Below are 23475 nucleotides of genomic sequence, written 5' to 3' on the forward strand. Positions count from 1 at the left end.
TACTCTATGTTACTGAGTCAACAACACTGAAGGGCAAATCACTCTAGTAGGCAAAGTGTATTGCAGAATACAAAACAGTATTAATAAAATTAAAAGCAGACACATAGTATTCTCTCAATAAATGTTTACTTGAACTCATATTCCCATTTCATATTTACTATGAGGTAATTTAAAAAGAAAATTGATATATATCATCCTGCTTTCCTTTTTACCTTAGATATGAGGATATTATTCTATCAATATCTGATATCTGAACATTGCCTTTGGTGGCCTTTGATGTCCAACTCTGTTGGCTCAGTTTACCTAAATTATTAGTAGTGAGTCTCCTGCTTTTGCTACATAAAAAAAAGTTAAGTTTCAGATGTAGATCCTTACTTACAAGCTGCTAAACAAATTATAAATATCTTGTTTAAGGTAGTATAGGGTTACATCTAGTTATCAGAAATATGTTACTATAACTGTTTCACCTATAATATCATTCATCTATGGCCTGGAGGTACAAAATTAACACATTACTCAAAAAAATTGGCCAAGAATGTCTTTTCTTAATATAAAAGGTACTTTTTATTAAAAGAGAATTCATGGCTTCACATATGAAGAATTATCTTATCCCTAAGAATTATCTTACTCCTAAGATTTATCTTACTCCTAAGAATTATCTTATTCCTGGTCTGTACACAGGAGGCAAATAAACAACCACTACAGAATAAACTAATCATCAGTTTATATTTCGAAAGGTAAAACATATTTGTAAACATATGTAAACATATTTTGTAAAAGAGCTGACATTTCATTCTTTTTCTAAATCGTTCCCATATGTGAACCTCATCACTGACTTCAAAAGAAGACACAAGATTTTTTAAAAATCTCAACAACTAGTAAACACAGTGACAAATCTAACAGGAAATGGGGGGTGAGTTTTCTTCATTCAAACATACATACATATGTACATACATATATTTGAAATCAACTTCAGCAAACCTCTTTCGCGAAAACAAGATACTACACACAACAAAATCAATATTCTCCAACTTAAAAATTTCACACTAAGTCTCTAGTGTAAGAATTATGCGTAGACTCATGGCACAAAGGAATTTGTCATTTTTTGTTTTTCTGGGGGTACAAAATAAATGTTAAGATTTTTTTATTTTAGAGAGAGAGCAAGTGAGTGGGGGGAGAGGAAGAGACTCTCCAGCAGGTTCCCCACTGAGCATAGAGTCAAATGCAGAGCTCCCTTCCACAACCCTGAGGTCATGGCCTGAGCTGAAAGCAAGAGTCAGACGCTTAACTGACTGAGCCACCCAGGAGCCACGGTACAAAGTAAGTTTTATTCCAAGAGGTTCTAAAGCTTCTGCTAACATTTCCAATTTATTCCAATAATTTTTAACTAGATGATCTACTTCAGAGAATGTAAAGCTGTTCATTTTCCCTCAGAAAAGTTAGCCAAAAATACACAAGAACTTTCCCAAAAGGTTCAGGTTACCACTTACCCTCTTTTTAGTTTAAACTTTGGAGCCTGTCCCATGAATCTGAGAAATTTATAACTGATCTCTATCTCTGCCACATTTTTGGTAGACATTTTTTTCTGAATTTACCGTAAACAAACACAAAACAGATTCCTCCCCTGCAAAGAAAAACCTTACAATTTTTTAGAACTTTTTAGATGGAATCCCCTGGGCCCTTTCATATACAACATTGGTCTTCCAGCATCCCTCTCTAGTTGGCTAGTTTCTTTTCCTTTCTTACAGAAGGAAACACAATGTGACTTTTCAGTCACCACTTCCTGTTTCTTACTGGCCCACATGCCAGTGTGTCTATAGCGACGATGCTTGGCTCCTTCTACCTAATCATCCCTTTTTACTTATATTGGCTCCCTATATCTAGTCTGAACCTTCAAAGCCAAAGAGATGATATTCGTAGTCACCAATTTCCCACGGAGACATGTGAGCACCATGTTAAGTGACCCATTCTAGATTGGGGCGAGAGGCCGGTTTGCTACCTTCGGGACATTCTTTACGGTTGGTGCTCCTGGACTGCACTGCAGCTGTTTCTTGTACTTTTCCTTTCTTTCTAAAAGAACAACGTACCTCCACTGGTGTTCCTAACTTCAAAACAAATGTATTTTAGTTGATAACAATCTCATGGTCAAGCAGCACATAATGCTACAAAGGATTTCAATAATCTTGAGTAACAGTCTGTTCACAGGGACGGCTATCTATGAGTGCAATCACTTTAAGAAAGCAATGAGTCACTGGTAGGATAATAAACAGCCACGCTAACTGGCAGTTTCACAAAGGAAGAACAACGTAATATTCCTCAAAGGGAATTAAGATAGACCAGATCTTATAATTAGAGTAACTTAGCCACAACTAAAATTGGGCTCACAATGAAACAAAATACTGTGGGATTATCTGATGACTTGAAGGTTCCCTGACTGCTGTTTTGTACACTGTGCTGATTACGTATTAAGTATTTAATAATGGGAACAAATAAATGAAGGAATGCACGAGGGCAAAAATAAATATACTGCCAAAGCAAACAAAGTACAAGAAACTGTCTCGTGAATGTGAACAGGTAGCCAACCTGAGCTACACATGACTCTGCCTGAACTTAATACTGAACAATCACCTTTTTCTCATCTGGATATATTTACACCTAAGTCAAGAGGGATGTCATTTAACACCACTGTGCAAGTCTATCACAGCAGAGCTTTGAGTCTGTGAGGAGTTCCTTAAGAAGGTGTTTATTTCTCAGATGTACTTTACCTGCACACAGACCAGGCTGAGAGAGATGTTTTGGTTATGGACTCATTTCATGAACGCATAGGGACGGTAAGCTGAATGGTTTACATATCACTCTACTCACTGTTATTTTGAAAAAGAAAAGCATAATATCCTTCACAATATCCTAGTCACTACATGTAAAGGGGATATACATCCCAAAACAGGAAACATAAAGGGGCACATTATCATTAAATATTGTTAATGTAACCTGAATTTTAACATGCTGCATGGAACAAAACACTTCTAACCTGCATGAAAATCAAACGCCCTCCAGGGCACCTGAACTTATAATTAAATAAATCTGTAGCCTGTGCTATTACTATTTTGCTTTATAGAATTATGACCTTGTTCACACTGCTGGCCAAAAAGTTCCAGACAAGCTCCCTCCTCCTGAATATTTCCTTTCCCTACTGCATGACCCGCATAAGCCAGAACAGAGAAAAACTAAATACACACTTGGTTTGCAAGAGTTACACTTTATTACATGGGAGAAATGCTTTCCTTAATGAGAGCTCTATGCCACAAGAAGCCAGGCCTTCACGAGCCTGCTGACAGCATCACACATAGGATTAGAGATGACATTTCTCCTAATATTAAGCTTTTAAAATTAAGTAATGCCATGTTTAAATGTTTTAAACATGCCTACAAGGGTGCTGTTGTTAGATATAAGTTGTTCTTTTGCTCCTCTAGAAAGTAGCCATGGTCTTAACAGTGGGCTTGCCCTCAAGTCAAGCAATGGACACCTCCTAGTTTAAAGACCGTAGATTTGCCACCGGGATAAAGATGGGTAGATACCGTAACAGCAAATTCTCTTTAGCTAGAGGCTTTTGTATTTTGAAATGATGTAAACTGTGCCACGTCACCATTCTACATTAAAAGTTACTAAAGTATTTTGAATCTAGAAAATAAGAGAAGGCTGCTGTGATCAAATTTACTTCAGCTCTACTTAAACTGTCTTTACATTCGAATAAGGTTTTAGAGTTAATCATACTGAAGCATAAACTAAAGACTGCACTATAAAGATATACAACCTAAAACAGGAAGTACGAAGAGGAAGAGACTGCTAAGTATTGCTGATCTCAAAAAGCATCTAGTTGTAAGATGCATTGTGCTCAGAGCTGGAAGGGGTACAAAGAGAAATAAGACATGATCCTCCTTAGTCCCCTTAGTTTGCTTAAAATAGAGTCTTATCTCTTCAAAGTACAAGGAACATTTGTTCTACTTTTTTCCGGTTGTACCAATAATTATTAGTAACTCTCCTTTCACTGTCAAAACTATTGTTTTAGATGAGAAATCAGATGGTCATCCTACTTATAGGCAAGATTTATATTCAAACTTATCATAAACCTTCTAAAACAACACAAATTCCCTTAAATAGCCAAAGGCATCCAAATCCTGCAGATATTTTTCTGACAATTTCGTGATTCTCCATTTTACTTTATTCTATTTGCCTCTTTAAGTTTTCCATAATATTCTGACCAGAAATTAGCACTTTGCCTTATTCAGTTCTTTTCATGTGAAACAGTCTTACCTCTGTGAAGAGATCAACAGTTGCTTAAAAATAGGGTTTTGTATTTATGTCTCTCAAGAACAGTATTATGGACATATATAATGAACTCAGTAAATATAGTTGTAATAATAGAGACTAGCAGTGATTGAAAGATCCTATTAGGTGGTTACCATGATAATGTTATAGAACTGAGCACAATCCCTTAGGGATTTTAGAGAAACGATGTTTAATAAGTTGAGTAAATCCACTGAGGAATTAGAGCTTGAGGGGGGATGAGGAAATGTTATCATACATTATGGTATTTGATGGTGTATGACAGGCGTCCCCATACACTGTGACACCTGCAGCAGAAGATGAAGTTTGTTTTGGCCCCTCCCAAAACCCAGGCTGTGTCTTTGCACAAGGCACTTGATGTTCCAAGCCCGAGTTTCCTTCTCTATCATAGAAGGATAATATTACTAGCCCCATCTCCTTTCGAGTTATGAGGTAAACTGAAAGATCTAGAGGAATCCGTTATGTTATTCAGTTTACAGAGAAGAGGGCAGATACTATGCATGTGGGAGGAATTATGTCAGACGGTGGTATTACAGATATGAGTTGCTGCGGCATCTGGCTCAAGCAGTTTACGATTTAAGAGACAGAAATTTTCCAAGAACGACAGCAAAAACTGAAACAAACCAGAGCTTGAGGGAGTCTGTGAGACACAGAGAGAGACAGAGGTAAGGGCACTTCAGTATGCTTCAGGAGCCTGAGAGGGCTTTACCAGAAGTCAGTGCTGCAGCTGAGTGACACCTGCAGAAATGTGAACAAATTTGGGAGCCAAAGAGAAAAGCAGTGTGAGGATCTTGAGGACAGGGAGCACAGGTGAGAGACGAGGGAGTATGTTATGGCTGAGAGAGGGGTGTGTGGGGAGAACAAGGGCAATGAGGCCAGCAGGAGAGGAAGGGTCAACATGAAGGAGGAGCTCCCATCCCAGGCAGTGAGGAGCTACTTAATTATTTTGAGAAAGACACAATTGTGAGAAAAATCACTCCAGTGGCAATGCAGATGGACTATATGAGATGAGAATGGTGGCAGGAAGCCATTTCATAGCTCTGACAGAAGATAATGAATTCTGGAACTAGGGCAATGTCACCCAGGATCACAGGAAGACATATGACAGAGGCATCCAGGAGGTGGAAACAAAAGAACCTGATTAATTAGATACTTGAGGTGCGGAATACAGAAAAATGTATGGATTATTTTTTTTCCACGGGGAGAAGCTGGGTGTTGGGAAGATGTTTAGGAGCAGAGAGACTTAAGGAAGCACAAACTCTGGAGCCAAACTGCCTGGTTTCCAGACCAGGTTTTGCCACTAACTGGGTGATCTCAAAGAAGATATCTGAACTCTCCGTGCCTCCCTCACATCATTTGTAAAATGGGGATGATAATAATAGCACCTACCTTGTAGGGCTGCTATAAGGATTAAATGGGTTAACATTTATAAAGCATGGAGAACATAGTGAGTGCCATATAATGTTTGTAAATAAATTTAAGATGGGATAAAATTTTAAAAAACTGACCAGAGGACATCTGGGTGGCTTGATTGGTTGGGCGTCTGACTCTGGATTTCAACTCAGGTCTTGATCTCAGTGTCCTGGGATCAAGCCCCAAGTTGGGCTCTACATTCAGTGTGTAGTCTGCTTGAAGATATTCTCTCTCCCTCTGCCTCTACCCTTCCCCCATTGCACTTCTCTCTCAAATATATAAATAAACTAAAAAAATAAAGAGACTGACCAGGTAAGGGGAAAAATTGCACATATGGGAAAGAAAGGATACAAAATTTGGGACAAGATCCAGAAACGGGGCAGGAGGGTGAGTTCAGTAAGAGGGCAGTGAAAGGGGACAAGGTAGATGAGGACGAGCATGCAGTGGGCTGGAAGATGACGGCATTCGAATCAACAGTCTCCAATTTGTAGGTGAAAGAGGGAGTACGGCTCTGTGATAATGACTGAAGATAAAGGGGGAAGGAAAGGATGGGGTTAAGGAACGTACTGAAGGTCTGGAAATATGCCTGGGAGCAACGAAAGAGCTGATTTATAGGAGAGCCTGGCTGAACCTGGATAGTATAAATTTATAGTGGTACCAGTCTCTACTTTGGGATGACTCCAACAGAGCTCAGCCTAGCCATGGGACTGAAGGCATTTATTAGAACTGAACAAGAGGTGGGGATTTACAGGCATAGGGTGGTGAATGCACCATGGAGCAAAGAAGCTGCAGATACTTACAGAAGTTACATAAAAGGGGATCTAAGTTGGATGGGGAAAAAGTATATGGGTCTGGAAAATGCAAAGGAATCCAATTGCTTCAGATAATGATGGGATTAGTGCATAAGAGATTAAGAACTAAGGATTAGAGGCTGCACAGAATATGGGGTACTGCAATTAAGATGATAGAAGGAGAGTGGGATGGTGATGATGGGGGCCAGGCAATGATGACGGTCCAACTCAAAGGGTGGCAAGAGAAGTAGGTGTGAACAAGAGTAGAAACAATGATAGGAAGTAAACACTTTAAAGAACAGAAAGCTACTATATTTGATGGAACTGTAGAAGGAATATGGCATAACATACCTTGTATAGAAATAATTCATTTTTATTTGAGAAGATGAAAATGCAATTGATTTAAGACAAATAAAAATCATTCTGAACATTACAGAGAAAAAAGCTAACAATACTCACTATAAAGCGATGAAGTCCATAGTACAATAGGATATCTGCTAAGGTAAAGTTATATCCTGTAAGGTAGACTTTATCTTCAAGATATGAATTAAGATCCTAAAAGAAACAAGTAAAAAACAAAATTTTAATTTAAAAATAAGTAATAATTGGGTGGCTCAGCCAGGTAAGCATCCAACTCTTGATTTCAGCTCAAGTCATGATCTCAGGGCTGTGAGATAGAGCCCTACAACAGGCTCCACACTCAACACGGAGTCTGAGATTCTCCCTCTTCCTCTGTCCCTCCACCTACTCATGCTCTATCATGTGTATGTGTATGTGCTCTATGTGTATGTGCTCTATCAAATAAATAAAATCTTCAAAAAAAAAAGACAGTAATTATAAAGTTAACTACCATATCACTGGACTTCAAACATTTAGAAGACTATGAGAAAACAAAACACTCCTTTTTAATTTGATAAATTTAATATGACATTAATAGATTCAGAATCAAAGGAATGGATCATATACCAGTCACCTCATTTTAAAAAATAGGGTAAATGTTATTAGTCTAATTTTATTTTAAAGAAATAAGAAAACATTAAAAAATGCTGTTCAAAATGCCATCTATGACCATTTCAAAGATACCAATTTTGGGAGGGGCAGAAATAATTTTGTAAATTATGTTGTTATATTTACTTTTTCCATTAAAACATAAAAGCTCTTCAACAATTTCTCTTAAGAGGATTATAATTTATTGGTTTGCTGTATTTTTACATATGTATATTTAAAAATTTTTAATTGTAATACAATCATGTTTCCATCTTAGCCACTTTTAAGTGTATAATTCAGTACATATCACTGTTGTGTAACCAGTCTTCAGAATTTTTTCACCTTGCAAAACTAAAACTCTATTCTATTAAACAACTCCCAATTTCCCCCACACCCCATACCCTGGCAAACACCACTCTTTCCGTTTCTATGAATTGGCAACTTTAGATACCGCAGGTAAATGGAACCATAGGGCATTTGTCTTTTTGTGACTAGCTTATACTTAGCATAACACCATCAGGGGTCAGTCATGTTGTTAACAGGAGTTAGAATTTTCTTCCCTTTGGGGCTAAATAGAATTTCATTGTTTACATATATACCACATTTTGTTTATCTAGTCATCCGCCAATGGGCCCTTCTAGGCTATCATCAATAATACTGCTATGGATGTGGGTGTATATACATCTCTTTAAAGGCCACTTTGAATTATTTTGGGTATATATCCATAAGTAGAATTATTACACACACACACAATAATTCTACTTTGATCTTTCGAGTAATCAGCATATTGTTTTTCATAGCAACTGCACCATTTTACATTTTTAACTGGGTTCTTTGTTTTTTTTATTGCTGGGCCATAGGAGTTCTTTATATATTTTAGATATTAACTCTACCAGTTACATGATTTGCAAATATTTTCTCCCATTCCATGGGCTGACTTTTCACCCTGCTGATTATGTCCAGTGATGCAGAGAAGTTTAAAATTTTGATGTAGTCCAATTTATCCATTTTAACTTTAGTTGCCTATGCTTTTGGTGTCATATCCAAGAAATCACTGCCAAATCAAATAACATGATATTTTTTCCCCTAAGTTTTCTCCTAAGAGTTTTATAATGTTACGTTTTACATTCAGGACTTCAATACATTTTGAGTTAATTTCTATATTTCGTGTAAGGTAACATTCCAACTTCAACTTCATTCTTTTACAATTGGAGATCTAGTTTTTCCAACACCTGCAAAACTCCACAGTTTTTTAAAAAAGATTTATTAATTTATTTGAGAGAGCGAGAGAGAATGCAGGTGTGGGTGTGGGGGAGGGGCAGAGGGAGGGAATTTTCCAGCAGATGCCATGCTGATTGTGCAGCCCCATGCAGGGCTCCATCTCACAACATGTGAGATCATGACCTGAGCCAAACCAAGAGTCTGACACTTAACCAACTGAGCCACCCTGAAAGATTCCAGGTGTTTTTGTTTTTTAAAGATTTTATTTATTTATTTGACAGAGAGACAGAGATCACAAGTCAGCAGAGAGGCAGGTTGGGGGCAGAGGGAAGCACCCTCCCCGCTGAGCAGAGAGCCTGATGTGGGGCTTGATCACAGGACCCTGAGATCTTGACCTGAGCCAAAGGCAGAGGCTTAACCCACTGAGCCAGCCAGGCACCTCAAAAGACTCCAGTTTTAAACACCACTTAAACCTACAGAAACCTACCTTTGCCATTTGTTCTCCAGACCACAATCATCAAAAGGCAATTTAAGTTATATACACAATCTTTAACAACAACAACAAAATACTACTAAGCACTGAGCTCCCTCAATGGTGAATAAATACTTTTGAAGGAAAAAAAGAACTAAAGTACATGTTAAAAAATGAAATAAAAATCTTAAGAAATCCTAATCCAAATCAGAAGTAAAGTCTGACAGAACAACATGAATTAATCAATTACCTCCCAGAGAAAATAAAAAATGTAGATTAAAAAAAATCACATGAATACTTTGGGTTCCTCTCAAAATTAACATATAATTTAACAGCACAGGAATTCATGATGCATTGATTATGCTGCATTCAAATCAAATGAGACAAAAGATTCCTATAACCTTTAGACAAAGGTTTATAAATCAGTTACATGGTTTATTATCACGTATTCTCACAGGCTCCTCCTCTAAGGACTAGTTACAGAACACTGCTCAGTGGTCGATAGCATTTATTCCAGAAAAATGCCTTAAACTGTAGAGAACATTTTGTTTTCTCAAATCACATCCCAAATATCGGGCACATGGTAGTTCCATATATTTGCTGAATTGAATTTAATCTCTTTGAGTATGCCCATATCTTCATCTAAAGACAGTAATTTTCAAAACGCTATATAAACATGGAATTGCTAGGGTTGGTACAGATGAGGGCATAAAGGTATTGGATAAAAATGAGACAAATGCAGAAAAATCAAAGTAAAATTTGGGTACAGAGGGTGAAATAGACTGGTATATAAGGAGCTACCACTTAAATTCTAGAGTGATCTGTGAATGGAGATGTTTTCTCTCCAAGTGTCTTCAAATGAAACAACCTGGATAAAGTTAAGAATAAAACAAACATATCTTCAATTTAATTTTAAGAAGCATGTTTAAAAAACGTCTAAACCAGTAACTGAACACTGCTCTGTACAGAGTATATTTTCTTAAAACAGAATCCATTGTAAGTTTTTGTTATAGAGACTCTCAAGGTTGTCGTCTTTAAAATGTCTTTATAATTAAAATTTTTCTGATTAATGATATAGTTCAAATCTTCTCTGCCATATCACAGAATTTCACATATTCAGAATATTCACAGAACATTCAATATTCATTTGTTTTAAACAAATCTTTCGCATGCCACTACCAAAATTTAACAAACATTTCCCCCATAGAGTTCTACCTGAGGTTTTGTTTCCTAATTAGTATTAAACTTTCTAATAACATTGAAAAAGCAGGTAATAAACAGCTATATATTCCCCATCTAGATTCAACAACTGTTAGTGTTTTGTAATGCCTGTCATTTTGAAATTATATATTACCTTAATTATGAGCCATTTTTAAACTTAGAATAGCGGTTTTAGCCTGAAATGGAACTTTAGAGAGTAAGAAAGTAAGTAATATGAAGATAAATAGCCTGGTATTAAAAATGGGCAAAGAATGCATACAAGGAAATTTTTAAAAATTATTTAAATCCTGGTACACCTACATGAGGCAATACTAACAGGTTATCAAAAAGACAGCATCAGTGAATATTTTGTGGACATGAAAGATGTTTGCAACTGTCAGTGAACAAAAAAATGCAAGTTACAGCAGCCAATAGCTGCTCACTTTTAAAACACACACACACACACACACACACACACACACACACACACACACATATCTTTATGGAAAAGAAAAGCATGGAAAGAACATGAAAGGATTTCAATAAATATCTGATGACCAAGTTTAAGTGTTATCAGCACTTCTCTCTTGGTGGGACTACTAATGCTTGAGAATTTTTTTCCTTATATTTTTAAAAATTTCTATAACAAGTATATACTGCCTTTAAGATAAAAACAGCAAAAAGCAAAACAAAAACAGAAAACAACGCTTTCTCACCTATGCTCATATGGCCAAAAATCTCATATGGCCAAAAATCACAGTGCGGTCCATTATACATACATTTGTCTCCCCCACTGGTCTAAGCCCTGTAGAGGCTAAGACTGTGTCTACTGGGTCACTGTACCACTGTCCTTAGAACTGCATCAGCGCAGGTACAGGTAAGGAAACTGACATAGCAAGGATGACAACCAAATAACCTGTTCCTTACACACTTCAAAAGTGGCAATATCTCTAGTCGGATTCTCTTCACTGGACTTTCCAATAATATTTACATATCCCAGATACAACATTTTGGTGGAAGTACTTCCATGTTCTTAATACCCAATCTCTGAATACAACTTTGAACTTATAAACCTAATTTGGTGAAATCGTGTTCAGATCTTTCAGAATGAAGTACTTTATTACTATCCTTGTTTCTGGAAAATTTTAAGAGATAGTTATATTTTATTTGCCTGAAATCCCACATTCACTTAAAGGGAAAACATGCTTGCTTCGCTCTGGAAAGGCTGCTGAGCATGGCAGAGGACAGTGGGAGGGGTCAGTATGGATATTAATTAAGCATGTATAGTTGGTCAGGACAGACTTATAAAGGAACAAGGTTGGAAATTCATTTTTTATCAGTTCTCTTGATGATATCTTTCAAAAATATAGTTTAAACCATTTCCCCCAGAGTGATCAGTGAAAAGCTTTCCGTTCTATGAGACCTTCTTTCACAACTTATACTACCAGTTTATATTATAATGGGAACAAAATTACAAAACAGAAGGGATTCCTGCAGTGATATGTGGTTACCTGGATATCTCTAAGGTTCCTTCAAATTCTAAGCTTCTATTAAAAAAATGTTTTTTATTTGCTTTATTTTTATGTAAATAATAAAAAATATCATTTAGAATGTTTCTCACGGCTGGTGACTCTGCAGCCATACTCAGCTTATACCTTCTATCAGTAGATTCTTTTGTTCTGATTTTGCTTCTTTGGAAAGAAAATACAAATCTTAAAGCAGTAAGTCTGAAGGAAAAAAATGTGGGTTTTTTTCAGATCAATCTAACGGGCTTTTGCAGTAGCTCCCAATGATTCTGATTTCCTTCTTGCCTTCGAGAAAGTACTTTACCACTGAGTGGAGAAACTAAGTATTAAGACATTAAAAAAAGAATCATACAAATAATGGTTGACTGTGATGAGTGTTAGAAAGAAAAAGCATACAGGACAAGGACCCGCATATGTTAGAGAGGTGGTCAAAAACATTTCTGGGGAAGGGACATCTGAGCTGAGATCTGAAGGGGGATGGCAGGTAGAGTCTGTTTCCAGCATAGGTAATAACAGGTACAAATTACCCTGAGGCAGAAGGAAACAAGAAGGCCAATGGCTTCGGCTAGTGAATCCCAGGGGAGAGAGCTTCCTGCTACAAACAGTTCATGCGTTTTAGCCTCTAAAGAGAAGTCACAATACCTTCAACAGAGTGCGGATTTCGTCTTTATTGGAGTGTCCATCTACTCGAGTTACCCTGTATTCCAACCACTGCTGAACGATTGCTTTTTCTTCTGCAGTGCTCCCCAGCAAATATTCTTTGTTGGCCTGCTTGACAAGATGAGCTGCTATAGTAGTGAGTCCTGTTAGACTTGGACCATTGTTTGTCTGAAGAACTGGAATCTTAAAAAAGAAAAAAAATTCTTTTGATAAATTTAAAATACAGATCTCAACAGGACCTCAAGTTCTAAGGACTTGCTAAATCCCTCACTGGTTTTTCAAATGCCCTAGGATTCTACTCTAAGATACTAAGATATTCAAATAGAAATCAGGAAAATAGTAGTTAAGATATTATTTACAATTTGATCAACAGATGCTTCAAGTGAAACCGGTAGTAACATTGCAAAAATCAATGTTTCTAACATTAATTCCTAATCATGCATACATAAGAGGAAAAAATGGAAATCCCAATAAAATTGCATTAATTTTGATCAAGTTTACCAATAACCTCTTTTAGCAAGATGAACATACTTAAATAAACCTGACTTCTATAATAACAAAAGGATATGATTACAGTAATGCTGACTTGATGTCAATATAGTTAGAACCACCAAATGAGATCTGGGCTGGTTTTAGTGATAAGCGATCTAATATAATTATATCTTGTTAACACAGGTATGGACTGTGACAATGACCTGGCTGCCATGAATTGCGTATCTACCGATTTTCGAATCATTTAGAGTGAAGTCACTGTTGGCCAATATTTTATATCTAAAAAACATTCCAAAATATAATTGGGGCCACTGATAATAGTCTGGGCTTCAGGTAATCATCTGAAAAATAGTCCAGTTTTTGTTTCCCTTATTAGAACAGCAATACAAAGACTCAGATTATAAGAAATTGACAATTAATTTAAATGTTCTTGATGCACAACCAAGAAATTTAAAGCACAATGAGAAATTTTTAAAAAAATGGAATGTATCATCTGATGGGGAGACTGACTAATTACAAGTAACAATATACAATCTAAACAACCCAACAAACCAAAAAAGCATATTTTCTTGGGAAGACTGGCTGATTTCTGCAGTCACTAAATAGTACCTTGTATTTGTAAAGTGATTTACACTTTGCAGGGCCCTTTCATGCTCACCTATAGGTCAACAGGACTCTGCAAAGTATACAAAGATATTAACCTTTTACAGATACAGATTCAAAGGTTACCTCCTACAAGTCAAAGGAAGTAATGAAAGCCACTCTCTGATTTTCCACTTCTCACCTACTTTCCATTTACTACTTAGCTCCTAGAATTTTCACTTTTGCCTTCACATTCAAATGAAGCCTCCACCTCTAAGATCATGAAATATCCTTTTAAAAAATGCATTGAAAGAAAACAAGAAAACAAAAAAACCCTCTGGGGATGCTGGTTCTATTGTTCTATTTCTTGTTGGTTGGTTCCTTGTGTGGTTACCTACCTGTGTTCACTTTGTGGTAACTCACTGAAATTTATTTGCTTTTCTGAAGGTATGCTATACTTTAAAAACAAAAAAGAAAAACAAAAAGAACTTGTAATTAATGAGCGTGTAGGAGAAATGACATTTAATTCTAAAGAGAATTATTTGTAAAAATAAATGATCCACCATCCTACATTGCTGACTCAAAAACTTCCTTGGGTGGCTCAGTGGGTTAAGCCTCTGCCTTCGTTTCAGGTCATGATCTCAGGGTCCTGGGATCGAGCCCTGCAGAGGGCTCTCTGCTCAGCAGCGAGCCCGCTTCTCCTCTCTCTCTGCCTGCTTCTCTGCCTACTTGTGATCTCTGTCAAATAAATAAATAAAATCTTAAAAAAAACAAAAAACAAAAAACTTCCCAGTTACCTTCTCATCCCATCTTCTAAGTTGGTGAGTAATTTCATTATCATCTTACAGAAAAAGAACCAAGGTCACCTGCTTTGTCATGGCAGAATCAGAGTCTGGATAAAGTAAGATTGACTTGAAAGTCCCTTCTCTTTCCTTCCTACAGCCTGAAGTACACAAATCTTATGTAGTTGCAATTGTGGGATATATACTTTTTCTACATTCATTTTAGGATGCCATGGTCTTCTAAGTAATCATCATCGATGGCTAGTAAGTAATATTATAATATGCTGATGTACCATACTAATACTATATTTTTCTATACATAAATACCTATGACAAAGTTGAAGTAATAAATTAGGCACCGTAGTATGAGATTAACAGCAATAACTGATAATAAAGTAGAATAATTATATCAATATACTGCAATAAAAGTTATGTGAATGAGGTTGGTCTCTCTCCAAATATCCTATTCTACTGCGCTCACTCTTCTTGTGATGATGTAAGATTTCAAAATGCATATATAATCAGATGAAGCGAGGTGAATCACGTAGGCATTCTGACACAGTGCTAGGCTACTCCTGACCTTCTGACACTATGTCAGAAGGAGAATCATCTGTTTCTGGACATGGCTACCACGGGTAACCAAAACCACAGATATCGAAACCATGGATGGGGAGGAGATACACAGATAGGTGACTACTGTATAACTGGTAATGTTGCAAAGAATGCTTTATTACTTGATGTGGAGAACAAAGGCAAAAGAAAAAAATTAAATTTCCTTACAACTTACAGCCCAATGACAAGTCCTCGAGACAGGCAGAGTGACATTCCTCTAGGAACTCAACTGCCTCCATCGATGTTAATACTTTGCTAAAGGCAAAAGGCAACCTTAGCTTAAGAGTAGCCTGACCTCCAGGATCCTGTAAGTCTTCTTTAACAAATAAAAATCCCTTTCAAAACTTCCTTTATCTCTACCCCCCAAGATATATGTTAGTACTCATCCTCCAAGTATATGGCCCACTGATACATGTCTGAAAGGTCTCATGACTAAGGTTTTACTAGACAGTAATGAATGATCTTTTCCTAACAATAGCTAGCCCTGCAAGATCCTAGAAACCTTGCTTCCAGATTCCTTAGAGACGAATGCTATCCTTAGCCCTCTCCCAACTTGAAAGTATTTAATCAGTCACTCCTCACAACTCCTGTGAGTGCTGTCCCTGTGCTTTAATAAAACCACCCCTTTTGCATGAAAGATGGTTCAAGAATTCTTTCCAGACAATTTGCTCACAAACCCCAACATTTTCACACCACTGCTGGCTTATTGCTGTCAGGTGTCTCTTCCCCACCAAAAACAGACCAAATATTTTTATTTATTCCCATCCCTTTCACCAAACATATAAATAGAAATAGAAACTTTCAATAGTTGCTTTCTGCTAAGATCCCCCCCCCCAACAAAAAAGTTTCAATTAAAATAAGAAACCACACTCTGAACTCCACAAAGCCCTCACAACTACCCTCAAACTATAATTTTGGGCTTATTTCGCATTGTAGTATTTTTCGTATTGGTCTACAACTTGTCCAAAACTTCCAAATCTTTCATAATTTTGGTCTCACACGCTTTAAACACCAGCTTTTCTGTGAAGTTTACTACGAATTCATTCTCATAGTCAAAATTAACTTTCTCCTCCACATTCCTCAGCAACGTCTCCTCTGTTTAGTATGTGGAGGCCAAGAAAAACAAGGCTGTACCCACCTCAAGTTTAGCCTTGACATAAGTACAGCCATCTTGGCCCTGGCAGCCATCTTAGGTCTCTGTGACCGGTAAATGACCCCTGGCTCCAGAAAGACTGACCAAAGGTTTTGAAAACAACACACCATACCAAAAATCAATTAGGAATAGGATAGCTTAACGAGGTAATATGTCATGTCAGGAGTAGGATAGCTTGACGTTGTAATAAATCATGTCAGAAATAGGATAGCTTAACACTGTAATAAATCACAAGAACATAGGGATGGTGATCGTGGCCCAATCACCTACTGCCAAGTCCACCCCGACTCTGTCTTTAAAAACTCTTGACTGTAATCTGGTTTGGGGTCCAAGTCCCTACTCCACTGTGTCGGGTATACTTGGGCCCAAGCTTAAGCTTGTCAAATAAACCCTCGTGTGCTTGCATTGGTGTTGGCTCCTTGGTGGTCTCTTGGACACGAAACTTGGGCGTAACAGGTAGATGTTCTGTCTTGCCTTAAGTTAACTGCCAATGACTATTTCTCATACTAGGTAAGCTTCCTGAAGGCAAGACTCATGTCTTGGCAATGTTCTCTAAAAAACAGAAACCAAACTAGGGAGCAGAGGGTGAAAGGAAGGAATCAGCATGAGGCCAGAGGAAAAAGCAAAAGAAGGTGGCCTGGTCTCCAATCAGTGGGTTCATCTTAGGCGAGCCCCAAGACCTTCCTAGGCTTCAGTTGAACTTACGTGTAAAAACTACACTAGGACTGCTTTTAACATAAACCAAACGAAGGGCCCCTGGGTGGCTCAGTGGGTTAAGCCTCTGCCTTCAGCTCAGGTCATGATCTCAGGGTCCTGGGATCAAGCTCCACATCAGGCTCTCTGCTCAGCAGGGAACCTGCTTCTCCCTCTCTCTCTGTGTCAAATAAATACATAAAATCTTTAAAAAAATAAATAAATAAACTAAATGAAGAACAGAAAAACCAAGAACAAAAAATAAACATCACATGGAAAAAATCTCAAGGGGGGGGGGGGCAAAAAATGTTACCTATCCAAAGTAGTCTCCTTACAATCATTCTCATTTTCTAATGCTTTCCAACCATGTTAAACAACGTTTATGAACGAAACACAAATGTTCTTCACTGTCCTGGGAAATCTGAGTCCTTATATCTTACCAGCTTCATACTGTATTACCCTTCCCCTTCATTCTCGGCATGTCTCACACTGAACCTGAACTCAGAAAAACCTTCCTTGAATCTCCCACATTGGACCAAGACCAAGTATGTGCTCTCTCAGCCTCTCTCGGCTTCAATGCAGCATTTTTCACTTACTGTAATCAAAATAGCAACAATCTTTGTCTACCCAGGTTAAAGCCAAGGTTCCTGGGAGGAAGGAGTGTGTCCGTCTTCTCAATCACTGCTGCATTCCCCAGTCCCAGCACAGTGCTACTTGACACCTCGTTAGCCCTCTGGAGTAGCTGCTGGACACTGAATGAAAACCAATGTTATAGTAAGTGCCGTCACTGAATACGGGGTCCTCAGATCGGCCTAAGGGCTCTCTGAGGGCCCTCCTCGCTTTCCTTAAACAGGACATTTCCCAGGAGGAAAAGTTCAGGCAAAGCCGGAACAAGGCAGATACCCCTGAAACCCTCAGGAGCCAGGGCCGCAGGAGACCGAGAGCCCCAAGCCAGCCAGCCCGCCCTGCGGCGCAGACACGTGGGGAGCGGAGCCGCATCCGCCGCCTCTGCCGGCCTACCCATCTTACCTGGGCTCAAAGGACCCGCTCTTATCCACCTCTTCCCCTCCACGCCGCCCCGCTTCTCACCTGGCGCTCGCCCTGAGCGCTGTATTTGTTCCCTTTACTCAGCCCCAGGGATTTCTCCAGCAGCGTCAACTCCGCGGCCGCCGCCATCTTCCGGCAGGAGCTCCTGGCAGGGGCGGGACCAGGACAGCAAGGATCTCCTGCATTGGCTGGGAGGGAAGGCACGCTCACACAAACGGCACCATCTATTGGCTGAACGCAGGGGGGCGTGGAAAACGTGCCTGAGCGAGGAGGCGGGGCCAAGGTAAGGGGCGGGGCGGAAAGATGGGTGTAAGACAGGTGGAGAGGGGGTGGCAAAGAATTCTGTGAGTTCTCGGAGCTCTTGAGGACGTTTTGGCATAACGGGCTTTGGTGTTGCAGTAGACAGAGTCTGCCCATTTCTAGACAGCAGGCTGTTGTCCTGGTTGGCAGAATTAACTGGTTAGCTGATTTGGCATGCTAAGAGACTTTTTATGCATAATTGGAATCGACATTTACCGTTGGAAAAGTTGGGAATCTCCGAATTTGAACAATCAAATTAAATAGCAAAGAGTTAATGGTCTATTAGGAATTTCTAACAGGGTATTATTCATGAGGATTTTAATTGTATTGGAAAAACAAATTTTTCTTCTTTCAATATACAGCTCAATAATAGAAGAGCATTAAAATTTAAAGATTATTTATAGAGCCCTGGGTATATTAGATACCATCAAGCAATTCCCGTGGCCCAGGAAAATCAGCCATCAATAGTTTTAATGATCTTATTTGCAGTACTACAAAGATAAAAGTATTGATTTAATTTATGTAGCTTTTATCAAGCGCATAAGAAATGCACATAACATCTTCCCCTTGAGCTGTTATATGCTTATGTCTTTAAGTAGAAAATGTGTAGTGTATGTTGAAGCCTGGACTACTTCCAAAAGATTTCTGGAATTTTTTTCTCCACATTGAAAAGTGAATAAACAAAATGTGTATTAGTCTGAGAGAAATGAAGTACTACAAGGTAGCTCATCACTAATTCAGAAATATGGCCATTTCATAGGGAAATGCTGTCCATGTATGATACCTTCCTTACCCCCAAATACTTAATGAGTTAACACTGGCAGCAGAAGTAAATGTAAGGAAAAGGAAAGTTGGTCAAATCAACATAAACAAAATACAAAGGAAATTCCAGTGGAAGTGGATTATTGCACATTGATTTTCTATTTTCCATATACAGAGAATTGGACGACTATTTCATTACTTCTAAAAAGGCCGGTTCTCTGAGAAAATTCACCTATTTTCAGTATTTAGGTTCGGGTTCTGCTTATAATAAAACATTTAAAAAATTCCATAGTTATGTAATTCCAGTGGACGGTATATAAGTTTTGACCTAAATGACCCTAAATTTGAGCTCCAGGATAAAAAAAATAACTGAATGGATATTCTCCTAAATGATAGAAATGATAATTTGAGGAAGCAAGATTTGATAAATAGGTAGGATATCATCTTTAAATTTATCCAGTTCAAATTATTACAGATAGATTTTGTAATTAAAAAGAAAATCTGTTTTAATGTGGATAGAAACTTCTTCCCTTTAAGCCCTGAAGTTTTTTAATATTGAATTTCTTTTTGTTTTCTGGTATTCTTACTTTTTTTGTGGATGTTCATGAATGGGATGGGGGGAAACTAGTGACCCCATGCAGTGCTTCTGAGATGAATGGGAAGGGAGATGGTGCCATATAAAAGAGGCAAATTTAAACTGGATTCCAGGAGCCAGAGGTTCCATACTCTATTCAGCACTAACTGGTTGGGTCGCTCTAGGCAGGTAGTTAGCCTTATTAAGACTCAGTTTCCCCAAATATAACCCCAGTGAGCTTGAATTCTATCTGGTTCCTTTTCGTGTTGACATTATGTCTTTCAATGTTTAAGGTAAGCACACGTATTTCACATTTTGTCTTAAATGAACATGCAATTTTGTATACTTTTCCCTTAAAGTGAACATATGTTTTTGTACCACTAATGTAATTTTGTAATTGTAATTTTGATATGTAACTGCACACTAAAGTAATTTTGTATGGTTGGCTGGAAAGTCTTTTGTTGTGGCCAATTGTGACATATAAATATCACAGCTTGCTTGTTTTAAACAGAAGTTAAGGGTGGCAATGGAGGGATCTAGATGTCCCTGTCATATTCTCTATTCTTAACAATAACAGATGAGAAAGAGATCAGAAGTGCTTCATATGGACACAGCAAGCTTCACAGGCATGCAAGCTTAGAAGTGCCCTGTGGTTGGTTTAATGCTCTGCTGTTGCCATCTTGAAATTCATTATATATATAGTATTTTTTTTTTTTGAGAGAGAGACTGAGAGCATGTATGCATGCATGTGTGCATGCTTGTGTAAGCTGGGGGGAGGGGAGTGGTGGGCAGAGGGAGTGAGGGCGTCCCGAGCAGGCTCCTTGCCCACTATGGAGCCCCATGCAGGACTCAATCTTACGATTCTAAGGTCATGACCTGAGCTGAAATCAAGAGTCAGTCACTTAACCGACTGAGCCACCCAGGAGCACCCTTATTCCCCCCATTATAGTTTTTTTTAAAGGACCCTGCATTTTCATATTGCAGCGGGCCCCATGACTTATATAGCCATGTATATAAACCTTGTTACCTTTGCTCCTGAGTTTAATAGACCAGGGAGATTCCAGGAAACATTTGAGGTTTGGACATTCCATGTCCAGTGCTTGACTATGTCTTTAATAAATGCATATCTGTTTCAGAAACTTCAACATGATCTACCATGGCTGCCTGTGTACCCTCCTTATTTACATCCTCAGGAACCCAGAGGGAAACTAATCCTTGCTGAGCACTGTTGAGTGTCTGCTCAGTGTGTTAGCATAATATATGTCATTCAATCTCTACAAAAATAGTAGACGATGTGTGACCCTCCAGGTATGATTCATGTCAGGACGTTTGGATACAATCAACAGTATCTACTCCAGGCAGGAAGTACAGAAGAGGATTTTAGGAAGTTCACAATAATGTTAGGCTGGAGGCTAGAGAAATAATCTCAAACCTAGGATTCCAAAACCAAGTTGGAGAATTGGCCTGTTGAGGAACTTCTACCATATGTGTCATGGCTACAAAGTACAAACACCAGAAATTAGATGTTACTTCAGTTACCACTGCTAACAGCATCAATGCCGCTTCTGCCTCAGGAACATGACCTTCAAATCATTGGGAAACTTCTCTTTCATCATTACCTGTGGAAGCTGGATGCCTGGGCCACTAGCTTTTTCAGCAGAAATGGCAGGTCCATGCACAGTGGCTTCCTAACATTCCACACCTCTGGATCAAAGTTCTGATTGCAGAACTTAGTCACTTGCTTGTGTGCAAGGCTGTAAGTTAATCTAGGAAATTGAGTTTTGACTTCTATATTCAAGGGGAATTGATTTTATCTTTTTTAAATAAAGATTTTATTTAATTATTTGATAGAGAGAAAAGAGAGAGAGAGAGAGATATCACAAGTAGGCAGGGCTGGAGGTAGAGAGAGAGAGGGATGCAGACTCCCTGTTAAAAAAAGAACCAGGACCCTGAGATCATGACCTGAGCTGAAGGCAGAGGCTTAGCCCATTGAGCTACCCAGGTGTCCCTGATTATCTCTAGTACCATGACTAAATGATGGACATAATGGAGGTAGTCATTATACAATGCTTATCTTCTCTGCATGGTAGGAACAATATAACTATAACAAATGTATAACTGTCAAAAACTTTAGCTATTTGTATAATTATCAAAAGTGGGGAGATAAGATGAAGAACATATGGAACTAAGACTAGCTTGCTGATTGGTGTTGGTTAGAAGAAAAAAGCTATTATTTCACATTAGGTGCTGAAGGAGCAGGAGGGAAGGAGAAAGAAAAGATTTCTAGCAAATTCCAATATTGTTCATAATAGGTAAGTGATAGGCAGTATCCCCAAGAAGAGAGGATTCAGTTATTATATAAAGGTATTATTCTAAAAGTAACAATAGAGCAAATACATAAGCTGTCTTAAGCACCAAAAGAAAGAGAAAATGCAAGCAAATAAAGCAGACCATGTAAGTGGATGGCTGTATGTCTGCCTGTACCCATTTAACAGAACTGAGGCCAAGTATATGGATTATATTAATAAATATGTAAGTTTATTTCACCTATAAAAGAAAAGGATTTTATTTTTTAAATATATATATATATATATATTTGTATTTACTAGAGAGAGAGAGAGAGGAGCATGAGCAAGGAGGAGTGGCAGGGGGGAGGGAGAAGCAAATTTCCCACTGAACAGAGAAACCTGACACAGGGCTCCATCCCAGGACCCTGAGATGACCAGAGCCGAAGGCAGATGCATAACTGACTGAGCCACCCAGGTGCCCCAAAAAGGATTTTAGAACTGTCTAACAAAGCAAAATTCACATGATGCTGTTTACAAGAGCACATCCCACATCCAAAAGAACAAAGGGGACTTTATATTGCTAAAGGCTACAATATAGGATAAAGATAAAATAGTGATTAATGGGGGTGCCTGGGTGGCTCAGTGGGTTAAAGCCTCTGCCTTCGGCTCAGGTCATGATCCTGGGGTCCTGGGATGGAGCCCCACATTGGGCAGGGAGCCTGCTTCCCCCTCCTCTCTGACTGCTTCCTCTCCCGCCTTCTTCTCTGCCTATTTGTGATCTCTGCCTGTCAAATAAATAAATAAAATCTTTAAAAAAATAGTAATTAATGTTCCATACCCAGAAACATGAGAAAATTTTTACCAGGAGATACAATAGGAGATGGCAGGGGAAGTAGAAACTCAGGAATAATAGGAGGCTTTACTATATCTCCTCAATCTGAGACAGAGCAAGCAGGAAAAAAATTAGGAAGAATATAAAAAATCCAGAAAGATAAGGAGTAATTTAGAACATAAACATATGTACAAATCTCTGAAACCTGATAAATAGAGGAAACACCTATGTATTAGCTTTCCTATGCCTGCTGTGACAAATTCCTACCACCTTGGTGGATTAAAACAACAGGAATTCATTTGTTGCATTCTGGAAATTAGAAGTCCAAAATCAGTTTCACTGTACCAAAATGAAGGTGTCGGCAGGCTGCATCATTCCAGTCAAGGCCAGCATCCTCAGATTTCTTTCTGTCCCATCTTCTCATACCCTTCTCCTTTGTGTGTGTCAAGTCTCCCTCAGTCCCGCTCTCATAATGATGCTTGTAGTGGCATAGAAGTCCCAACTGGGTAATCCAGGATAATTTCCCCATCTATAGATCCTTAACTTAATTATATCTGCAAAGACCCTTTTTTATATTCCTTTATAGAGTAATATATTTCCAGGTTCTCGGGATAGGACCTGATATATTTGGGGCCCTTGCTAGCCTCCCATAACTTCATTTCGAGTGCACATGAGCATTCATGAAAATTGATTGTATCTTAGATCATGAAGAAAAAAATAAACTTGAAAAGTAATAAATTC

General features: G+C 38.3%; 1 protein-coding gene across 2 annotated transcripts in view; it reads right to left on the bottom strand.

Annotated features, from left to right (window-relative positions):
- EEF1E1 (eukaryotic translation elongation factor 1 epsilon 1) overlaps positions 1–18139 on the bottom strand; it is a 32841-nt gene extending 14702 nt beyond the window's left edge. For both annotated transcript variants that reach the window (XM_032861538.1, XM_032861536.1), the window contains exons 1-3: positions 18021–18139; positions 12600–12800; positions 7011–7106 (exon numbers count right to left, since the gene is read on the bottom strand). In XM_032861538.1, the coding sequence (XP_032717429.1) occupies positions 7011–7106; positions 12600–12800; positions 18021–18107 (384 nt within the window). In that variant the 5' untranslated portion in view covers positions 18108–18139. The remainder of the gene's footprint in view (positions 1–7010; positions 7107–12599; positions 12801–18020) is intronic.
- Positions 18140–23475: the final 5336 nt, after the last annotated feature.

This window comes from Lontra canadensis, unplaced genomic scaffold (assembly GCF_010015895.1).
Source record: "Lontra canadensis isolate GAN:19392208 unplaced genomic scaffold, GSC_riverotter_1.0 scaffold21, whole genome shotgun sequence".
NCBI classification, from domain to species: domain Eukaryota; kingdom Metazoa; phylum Chordata; class Mammalia; order Carnivora; family Mustelidae; genus Lontra; species Lontra canadensis.